The sequence below is a fragment of the Gekko japonicus genome, unplaced genomic scaffold (assembly GCF_001447785.1).
Source record: "Gekko japonicus isolate JY-2015 unplaced genomic scaffold, Gekko_japonicus_V1.1 scaffold772, whole genome shotgun sequence".
Classification (NCBI taxonomy): domain Eukaryota; kingdom Metazoa; phylum Chordata; class Lepidosauria; order Squamata; family Gekkonidae; genus Gekko; species Gekko japonicus.
This window is the reverse complement of record NW_015177031.1, coordinates 598,041-608,959: the sequence shown is the minus strand read 5'-3', so window position 1 is coordinate 608,959 and position 10,919 is coordinate 598,041. Positions and strand designations below refer to the sequence as shown.

The 10,919-nt window shown below is 44.9% G+C and overlaps 1 protein-coding gene across 1 annotated transcript in view; it reads right to left on the bottom strand.

Moving 5' to 3' along the window:
• Nucleotides 1-2,755: 2,755 nt before the first annotated feature.
• BLOC1S6 (biogenesis of lysosomal organelles complex 1 subunit 6) overlaps nt 2,756-10,919 on the bottom strand; it is a 12,764-nt gene continuing 4,600 nt past the window's right edge. Inside the window, exons 2-5 of the mRNA XM_015427922.1 lie at nt 8,224-8,368; nt 7,712-7,799; nt 6,899-6,985; nt 2,756-5,070 (exon numbers count right to left, since the gene is read on the bottom strand). Of these exons, the coding sequence (XP_015283408.1) occupies nt 4,951-5,070; nt 6,899-6,985; nt 7,712-7,799; nt 8,224-8,368 (440 nt within the window). The 3' untranslated portion in view covers nt 2,756-4,950. The remainder of the gene's footprint in view (nt 5,071-6,898; nt 6,986-7,711; nt 7,800-8,223; nt 8,369-10,919) is intronic.

Sequence of the window (10,919 nt, the reverse complement as noted above, 5' to 3'; positions counted from 1 at the left end):
GCGGACGCAAGCAAACGCAGCAGCAGCGCCCCATGACTTTTCGCAAACGGGCTGAGGCTCCGCCTAATCCTTTTGCAAGGGCAGGGAACGGCGGGGCGAAAGACAGTAAACGCGGCTCCCTCTGAGCACGTGCAGAGGGCGATTCCCTCGCCTCTCAGACATCGCAGAAAGTGCCAATCCGTCTGGACTGGGAGGCGGGGCTCCCACGGCAAAGAGCGGCGGGGGGGGGCCCGACCCAGCCGGAGCCGAGGGGAGAGATGCGCCATGTGCCGCAAGGCTCCCGGCAGCCAGCAGGTGGCCCCAGAGGCTTGGCGCGGAGGCGCTCAGGCAGCTGCGCTCTCCGGCTGGGCTGGTTGTGTATCCTTAGCGCGGTGAACTTTTCACCGGCCCAGCTCAGCGGTCCATGTTTGCCTTAACGAAAGGCAGCAGGAGTCGTGTGGCACGGCCTGATAACGGACGGCAGCAGCACTCCCACCGAGGCAGGCGGCGCGCTTCCGAAATAAAGCTCAGCCTCCGCAGTAGAAAACCTTCACCAGGATGTAAATGGAACTGCCTGGTGGTACCCCTCCCCTGTAGACGCACGCCCCTTTGCATGCATGCGCGGGTAGAGCAACTGTGCGGTGATTCAAAGCTGGGCTGATTGGGGGAAGCAAATTTATGGAGTAGAATACGAAAGGTCTTTTCCAGTTTTGCACAATGAATGCATATGGTCAGATTAAAACCAACCAGAACTACCATCGGTCATGGTGATGTCAGCAAACACTTGGAAGGGTGCAATAGGAATAAGTTGCTCATTACAGACCACTGAAACCTGTTTCTAGAAACCCTGCACACTGAATTAAAGAAAGAGTCGGAAGTGAAAATTTATGCTATTCTGCAACGGAGAAACAAAGCCATCCTACTTTGATAACAATTAGTTATCTATAACACAATGGAAGAACACAGCTGTCTATATATTGTATTAGTAATATCTAGTCCTTGGAGCTGCGGTGGCGCTGAACTGCAGGCTGTAGAAGGTCAGTAGTTCAGCAGTTCGAGACCTGGGTGCCACATGATGGAGTGAGCTCCTGTCTCTAGTTCCAGCTCCTGCCAACCTAGCAGTTCGAAAGCAAGAAATTGCAAGTAGATAAATAGGTACCACTTTGGTGGGAAGATAACAACGTTCCGTGCGCCTTGGTGTTTAGTCATGCCGGCCACATGACCACGGAAACATCTTCGGACAGCGCTGGCTTTGAAACGGAGATGAACACCGCAACTGGATTTGACTGGCTTTCGAGCAAGGGAACCTTTACCTTTAATATCTAGTCCTTAACTGATCATTCCTAAACAAGACCCATCTTAGATTCGGTAAACAGTGTTTGGTGGATAATGTTGCTTTCAACTTGTCCATAGGAACATTAGTCAGAACCCCCTTCCACAGTATACATATTTAAGATGTCAGTTAGATAGGCTTTTTGCAGGACAGTAAAGGCCCAGAATTGACCAGAAGGCCCTGACCTGGAGAGCCCAAGCAAGCCCAGTGTCTTCAGATCTCAGAAGCTAAGCAAGGCCAGCCCTGGCAAGTAGTTGGAAGGGAGACCTCCAAAGAATATCAGGGCTGGACACAGAGGCAGACAATCAAGTCTCCTCTCTGAAAACGTCCAAACCCCACTAGGGGTTGCCTTCCAGTCATGCAAGTCCACACACATACACAAAATACCCACACACAAAAAAAATAAAGAGCTGTCCAGAAGAAAGAGCTAGTAGTTACTGGGCACCAACGCAAAATATTTTTGTGAGAAGCAATGGCCAGATGCATGTTTGGTAGGTACAGAGTAGTTTTCATCCATACGTATAGTGATCTCCCCCACAGAGCTGTAACAAGGGCAAAGCAAATGAGGAACTCACCCAGGGTGACCAAAGCTAAGGGGTGCAGGGAAAAAATGCATCTAGTAAATATGGTAAAGTTGCTCGAAAGCTAGTCGAATCCGACTCTAGGGGGCAGTGCTCATCTCTGTTTCCAAGCCGAAGAGCCAGCACTGTCTGCAGACATTTCCGTGGTCATGTGGCCGGCATGACTAAACGCCGAGGCACACGGAACGCTGTTACCTTCCCACCAAAGTGGTACCTATTTATCTACTTGCAATTTCTTGCTTTTGAACTCCTAGGCTGGCAGGAGCTGGGGCCAGAGATGGGAGCTCACTCCGTCAGGCTGCACTGGGGTCTAAACACAGTAAATTTCTATAATTTCAAATTGGACCAAGCAGAGACAGCTGTCTTTTAGGGCAAAGGGGACCCAGCCCCACCAAGCTCCTTGCCTCCTTTACAGCAACACTAAAGTAAAACTAAAGGCCTCCAAAGAATATCAGGGCTCGGGATGCGGAGGCAGGCAATCAAGCCTCCTCTTGTTATACCTCTGCCCACATAAGCTTTAATCTGTCTGAGAGGTGTTCTCCTCCATTATTTGTGCGATGTAATAGGTGAAACTGTTATCAAACTCCATGTGAATTGGGCAGCTTTTCCATTTGAAGTGCAATTTTTCATACATTATCAAACTATTGGTTAGAAGAAGACGTCTGTCGAAACGGCACTGCATTCTGGAGACTACCGTCCCGTTGCCGTTGTTGTCACCTTCTATCTTTATGTACCTGAATCTATAATTTGAATGTATTATTACTACTTTTGTATTTTCATATTCATAACTTCACGATTTTTGTTAAAGAAATATTGAGCGCACTGTACACAATTCTTGTGGATTTATTTTTGAAATGTCAGGTTCTACAATGCCAAGACCACGGCCACACAACCCGGAAAATCTACAGCAACTAGTAAAATTAAAGCCTTACCAAAACTTGCAGTCCAGGGCTTGCAAGCTGTCAGTTCCCTCCTTAACCAGGCTTAGTCTGCTTGTCTTTCAGGACTTCAGTCAAGTTCCTCCTACACTCAAACCAAGAGGGCTTTCCCCCTGTTCTTACAGGCACAGGTGCTCTTCGGGGCCAAAGCCCGTGGCTAGCCAATAGTGGCCTGGCATGGCCACAGTAACCGCCACCCTCTCCCAGTTGCAGCAGCTACCTGATGCCTGGCCTGGCTTGCTGAAGCAGAAACAAAGCAGCCGGCCGGCTGCAGTGTTGTCTCTGCTGGGAGGGAAAGGAGGGAAGCCTAACTTTGGAGGGATGCTGGTGGTGTCTAAACCAGGAAGAGGAAAAATGGAGACATCTGCCCAAGAATAAGGCAAGCCGGGGCTCGCTCACAGTTGCACAGAACCTAAAGTAGATAATGTAAGAATGCTTACACAACCTTATGTTTATCATCTTTATTTTAGTGGGTGGCTGTCCAACACTAAGCATCATTAGCAGAACAAGCAACATTCATCTGAACAGTGAGTTTGTGGCCTAATCCCTCCTGCACAACAGCACAGAGTCTCAATAGGAACAGTCCCAGAAATCTCTCTCAGCCTCCTGCTAATTGGGGGAGGGGGGGACACTACTGCTCCCCAATTTTTAAAAAATCAGCCAATTAGAGTGCAATGGGGGGAGAGACGTACCCATCTTACTCTCCCATAAGAACCCCATCTTATTTTTGTTTGTTTAAATGTACCTGATCCCATTGTTTTTTTCCTTGTAGAAAGGAAACATAACTCTTCAAAGCATACCTATCACCTTTTTCAGTTACTGAAAATCTCTGCCCCCCCATCATAGCAATTAAAATGGATTAGACTTTAAACGTCACTTGAATGCTCTCCAAATCTGAGCGGACGAGCAGATAGCTATGTGGAACAGAAAAGCATTTTAATTACAGCAAAACAACGAAGACAGAACATGGAGCCAACAGATACCCCCAAGTTCTCAGACAGATCAGTTCCATCTGAAATTCTGAACCATCTCCTGTTACATTTCTGGACATGTATACAAAGTGTCCTGGCGGCATACACGGACCATTAATCCCCAGTTCTAATATCACTTGGGTCAGGAATTAGTTCCATGATGGCTAGAAATATCTGATGGGCACAATCTGTAAGCAACCTTCAGGCTTTGTGGTAAACTCAGCTGTTGTATGTACACCATTGTTTCCCATGGCAAATCCACAAAGCAAGGATATAGGCACACCTTTAAGCACACCTTGGGTGCTCGCATCTGGGAGCCTTACATGCATGAACTCAAGAGCTTCTAGACAGATATCCACAGTTCAGGTGTTTGCTACAGGAAACGCTTGGTCTAGTAGGTGAACTGCACTGCTACCCCCACTCAGCGCAGTGTGGTGTTCTTTTCCATTTCAGTGGTGTCTGCAACAGACATCCCAGGCAACCACATCTTAAGTGACACAGCAAGGCCTTCACAGTTACAGAGTCATCCACCTGCTGTGACAATACTTTGGTTCTGGTAAACTTCAAAATCTATACATGGAAAAACTGGCAGACAGACCTCAACACTTCTTCCAGTCTGGAACCGATTTCTATAAGAGAAGAACACAGAGTTGATGTGAAGACTTCACACCTAGTCAGTCGCTGTTCTACTGGTAATGGGGCATGGCAGGATCAATGATGGAACAACCAAAGAAGCTGCATCTGGATTAAATGAACTACCCTAGAAAACAGCAGGATAATGAGGTAGAGCTCAACTTTCAAGAAAATACACACACACACCCATTCATTCTGGACTCCAAACCATTCTATACCACACAAGGTCTTGTATTTTGTTTCTGTCCACCCCTCTTTTGGAAAAATTAGCAGACAAGATAAAAAGAACACGCCTGACATAGCTGCACAGGATTTGCAAAGAAGGCATCTTGAACCGCTGATGCTTCACTGCTCCCAGCTTGCTTCTTAGAAATAGCAACCAGGAAATATTAGTGACATACAAATAGGCTTCTTGGCAAGTTCGAACTTCGGGTCATGAGGGGCAACACGGAGGGCTCCCCAGTGAGTCCAGAGAATGTTCTAATTAGTTTGACAAGTTGATGCACGTTCGGCTTTCAGGTTCTTTTAGCTGGCTTGGCTGTTAACTGTTTCTCTCGCTCAAGCTCTTTCTCCCGTTGCTGCTCTCGTTCTAGCTCTTCCTTCTGCCTCTTCTGCTGGAGTCTGAGAGCTCTTTTCTGAAAGAGAGAGAGAAAAGCCACAAGAGCATTTTACTTTCCAGAACTTGCAGAATTCTATTTGACAGCACAGAAGCCATGATGCTTTTCAGTTATTATCAGAACTCCTACTTCCCTCCCAATATGGCATTCATAGATCTGCTAGCTTCAAACAGTGGTCATAAAAACAGGGACTGCTCAGTGGCAGCCCCCTCTTTTGGGAACCAACTCCCTGAAGACGTGTGGAGGGATGCACTCTCTGCCATTGCTTAAGGGCTGTAAGAAGTTCCCATTTCATCTGGCACTTGATGAATAGGGTGGCCACTCTGTACCATGATGGTTTACAGAGGGTTAGGTGTAGTTTGTTATGTGATTGATATGGTTTCTATTGTGCAGACTGTATTGATGAGTTGTACTGTAAGCCTGTGTTGAATGCAGGGAAGACAGCATATAAATGGTTAAATTGAAGCAATGTTGATATAACCAAGGGGAAATTCTATGCAATGACTCAATTTAGAATTTTCATTCTGCTGACAAAAATGAAAGAACACTCGCTCTATTTCTTGGTAATTTCTTGGTAAATCATACACTAAACATGAATCAGCAGTGTGATGCAGTAGCTAAAGAGGCAAGTGCGATTTTGGGCTGCACCAATAGAAGTATAGTGGTCCAAATCATGCGAAGTGATAATATCACTACTCTGCTCTGGTTAGACCTCACTTGGAGTATTGTGTTCAGTTCTGGGCATAGCAGGAACTTGAACTAGATGACCCTCGAGGTCCCTTCCAACTCTGTGATTCTATGATTAGGAAGAACTTCCTGACAGAGCAGCTCCTCAGTGGAAGAGGCTTCCTCGGGAGGTGGTGGGCTCTCCTTCTTTGGAGGTTTTAAGAGAGGCTAGATGGCCATCGGACAGCAATGCTAAATCCATGACTCACTGTGAATTTAGGCAGATGGTGAGAGGGAGGGCAGGGAAGGGATGAGCCGGTGCTCGGCTCTCATGGCCCTTTCTTATTGTGCCCAGGGTAATGCCCGTTGCCACTTTGGGGTCAGGAAGCAATTTCCCTCCAGGGACCCTGGAGGGTTTTTGCCTTCCTCTGGGCACAGAGTATCACTGGGGGAGTTGGAGGGTAGCTGTGAATGTCCTAGATGGACTAGATGACCCTTGGGGTTCCTTCCAGCTCTATGTTAAGCCATTTAAACCCCATATTTCTTGTTTGCCCTGTCAAGTCATTTGAAAACTTGCTGATTTCGCACATATCTTAAAAGTTTGTGTGAGAAAAGAGAAATGTTATTCTTAGGTGTCACCACAGATAACTCAAATTTGTTAGAGGCAAAGGCTAGGTTCAGATGCTCTTTTTGAAACATTATGGCCTATTCACAGTTGCATTTCATATACATTTCATTTTGAACTGGTTTCCTACTGTGTTTAAGAGGGCTTTATGTACATCCTTTAAAATTTCTTTTGTTCCCAAGTTTTCTCTTGATTCAATGCAAAGCTGCTGTCAGCTGCACATTTACAGTTGCCTCCCCCTTTATAAGGTGTTGCCTCTGCAAACCTGAACTTTCTTTGCAGACCTCATCTAGCAAAACATGGGGACTTTTGCAGTGCATTCCTTTTAAGGGCTGACTCTTCCTGCCTCCTCAGAGAAAACAAGGCAGCAATAGAGAAGAATGGGGGTAAGGTAGCAGTGTGACAGTGCCCAAAGACTGTCTCCATAAGGTATGCAGCCTGATCCTATGCATATTTATTCAGAAGTAAGCCCAAGTCTGCAAGATTTAAAAAAACACAGAACAGGCAACACAGGCTTTCCCACCTTTCTTGATATCCCAAAGCAAATGGACTCACTTTCAACTTTGATGTTTTGTCATGGAGCATCATCATCTCTTTCCTAACATTCACCAACTTGTTGTGATAGTACTTTGCTTCTGAAAACTTTTTAAAAAAGAATAGATTTTAGAACTCAATAAAACTGACTTCCATGTACTACACCATCCATAAAAAATACAAATCACAGAACAAAAGGCTGTATTAAGGTACTGGAATGAGCGCAAGGCAGTGATTCCCTCTCCCCATATACACTTTTTAAAGAAGCAAACTCATTGCAACTGCCAAGGATCTATGTATGCAATCAGAATGTAAGCAACTGCATAAATATCAGAACTGTTATTGTTATAATACCAGAAATCCTATATTACCTATTACCTATTTTAATCTGGAAACTCACTTTATTCCTAAATCAAATCTCACTTGCAGTACCACTTCTGCAAAGTTACTTCCAAGTGAATAGCAGAGTGGTTAAAGGGGCTTACTGTTAAATCAGGCAGGCATGAGTTACAACTCGAAATAGGAAACAGGAAATAGGAGGAGCAGAAATCAGTTTCCTCTGCTACGGAATCCCATTGCTGTGCTTATGCCTTTTCACTTAGTGCAGATATTTTCCAAAGACAAGATGGTGTTTGTAGAATTTTCCTTTTGACCCCCCCCCCCAGGCTATGATGGGGACCCACACAGACAAGCAGCCATGTGGTACGGGGCTGCGGCAAGATAGGGAAATCGAGTGAGATAAAGTGAGATGACGTCTCTTCCTTCTTGTGCAGGCAGAAAAAATGGTGGGATTAACCCTCCCCCCCCAAAAAAAAATCTGATAACACAACTTACCAACATGTTGATGTCAAGGACAGAATTACATTCTTTAAACTTTGAGATTTCTTGTTGTAGAGTTTCTAGTAGTACTTCTTGGTTCTGTCTAGAAGTCAAGGCAATTGTTTAGAATAGATGGAATTGAAAGTCAAATTATAGAGACATTAGGAAGGACAACTTAACGCTGTCTGCCAATGAAGACACAGCAGCTTCTTCTCTTGCTCTCTATTAGCTTCCATAAATTGTGCAAACGGTTTTTTGTGCTTATCTCAATTTGTATGCGGCTCTGAGTGGGGGAGGGGGAAGGCAATAAAATATTCTAAGAAAATAGCTATGCTGGAAAAGAGAAAGAAGATAACCATGAATTGCAATTCCAAATGCACATCAATTAATAACTGTTCTGGTGACCTTTAAACAGAGAAGTCTGACTTGATACATTCACCATCAGTCTCAATAAATACATGACGATAAATACATGAAGATAAATACATGTACAATAAATACATGTACATTTTCTTTCATTTACGTACGTAAGCTCCTTTAAAGCTAACTTTGATCGCTGTAGATCAGGTAGGTAGTGAGAAATCAGCCCTTCAGCTAGTTGTTCCACAGCTTTTTTGTCTACAATTGCAAAGTCTTCAATTAATCCTTCATCAGGAGACTGCTTGTTTGAATCTGCAACAAATACCAAGTTTTGAAAAACTCAAATTTTTGCCAGTGAATACTTTCAAGAACAATTACAAAATGATAATAACAAAATTTTTAAAATTAAGTTACAGGATTCAATTCTCAAAGACTTTACATAAATGCTCTTGTTTTGTCTTCCACATGTTAAGGAGCCATTACATGCTGCATAACGGTATGAATTTTTCTAAAAGATAAGAACACATATTTAATAATTGTGAACAACCTTGAGCCGATTCTGAACAGAATAAATCTCCTAGATAAGCAACTCAGTCTACAAACATTTTTATTTATTTATTTATTTTTAATTTATTTTGGGATTTATATCCCACCCTACCCAGCGGCTCAGGGCGGCTAACAAGCGGCAATGCCGAGCTCAAAAATTTAAAACAGTAAAACAGTGTTACATACATAGTAAAATTCGGTGCTCTAACAATCTACATAAAATCACCAAGATGCGCAACAACCCACATTGGCGGTCAGTTTTCTTGATAGCATGAGCGCCAGGAATGATATTTTCCTAATCTCAGCCGGGCGACATCTACCCCCCACCAATAATGGGGTAGATGGATGATGGAGTCTCAGTGGTGGAATAGTGGTGGCGGCGGCTCCTACTCAAAGGCCTGGCGGAAGAGCTCTGTCTTACAGGCCCTGTGGAACTGTACGAGGTCCCGCAGGGCCCGGATCTCCTCCGGGAGCTCGTTCCACCAGGTAGGAGCCGCCACCGAAAACGCCCTAGCCTTAGTTTGGGCAAGCTTCACACCTCAGGGGCCTGGAACTTCCAGGAGGTGGAGATTCCCTGATCGCAGTGCTCTTGAGGGAACATACAGGAAGAGGCGGTCCCTTAGGTAAGCCGGACCCTGGCCATTCAGGGCTTTAAAGGTGAGCACCAGCACTTTGAAGCGAATCTGGTATGCTATTGGCAGCCAGTGCAGTGCTTGCAGCACCGGCCGGATGTGGTCTCGCCTGGAGAGGCCCATCAACAGCCTAGCTGCAGCATTCTGCACTAGCTGCAGCTTCCGGATTTGCGAAAAAGGCAGCCCCAAGTAGAGAGCGTTACAGTAGTCCAGCCTCGAGGTGACCGTCGCATGGATCATTCCAACATTCCAATAAGAAACCACTTGCAGCTTTTTGAGTGTTTTACTACTGAGGGCAAAGCAGTGCTCATTTACCTGTGCCATAATAATTCACCCATGCCATAATAATTCTAATTATAAACAAGCCCAAAGATCACAGGGCTCAGAGGCACAACACTAACCTGTTGTCTCAAAAACAGAAAACATTCCCCTGTCTTAAACACATACACAGAAAAGTAACCTCACCAGGAATTTAAGCAATGCCCTCTTCACAACTTGCTCTTTCCATACCTGCTCCTGGCAGTGTGATTGCAAGAGAGATTTCTTCCTAAATACACCTTCCGGTTTTGAACATTTTTTTTTAAAGAAAAAGGTTTACTACAAACTGCAGGAAAATTTAAGCAGTTGTAAGTGGACACAACTGAAGGTAATGTTATCTTTCCATAACTAACAAAGTTACGTGCTAATGGAATCCACTGCATACTCCCTCCTGCTGGAAATCTCTTTCTGCTCACTACAGTAACCAGATAAGAACAGCAGCCAACTGTTTTCTACCTTCAGTATTTGTACAGGAGAGAAAACAGACAAGTACACCTCAAGATTCCAGTCCAGTAGCACCTTAAAGACCAACAACATTTCCAGGTATAAGCTTTTGAGAATCAAAAGCTCTGAGCAGGAGCAGGAAGATAAGAACAGCAGCCAACTGTTTTCTACCTTCAGTATTTGTACAGGAGAGAAAACAGACAAGTACACCTCAAGATTCCAGTCCAGTAGCACCTTAAAGACCAACAACATTTCCAGGTATAAGCTTTTGAGAATCAAAAGCTCTGAGCAGGAGCAGGAAACAGAGGGGTGAGTGGTTTTTTACTTGCTTTCAGCTGGGAGGATTCAGCTGAGGATATTGGTGGGAGAACTGGTCTGGGAGTGTGGGGAAGCGCTTGGAGTTGTTGCAGATTCCTGGCTGATTGAGAGAGGGAGAGGAAAGGGCATTGTTTGACTGTGATTGACTGCAATTGAGAGGAAAAGGAAGGGGCATTGTTTTGCATGTGATTGAGTGCCTGGGTGCATTTGAATAGCTGCTGCCAGCCCTCTGCTGGGGGAGGCCTCTATTTAAGGAAACACCTGGCCAGAGGCAGAGGAGACCCAGCTGAGCTCTGAGCAGGAACAGGAGCAGGAGACAGAAGGGTGAGTATTTAAGAAAGCTCCTTGACAGAGGCACGAGCCTCAAGAAGAGGCAGAAAGTGAAAACCCTAGGCTCTTTGTTTTCCCCATAAAGTAATTTGACTTTGACAAGAAAAAACACATAAATACAAAGGGATTTAAAAGGGGGCTTACATTTACTTATTTTAAAAGAATTATGAAGCCAGAATGCCAGCAGGGAGTTGGGGGCTATCCAGTGTTTTGCACGGAGTGTCACATGTATGACTATCTGCCCACTGGGCAGAAGTCTTGGGCGTGTGCTCGGT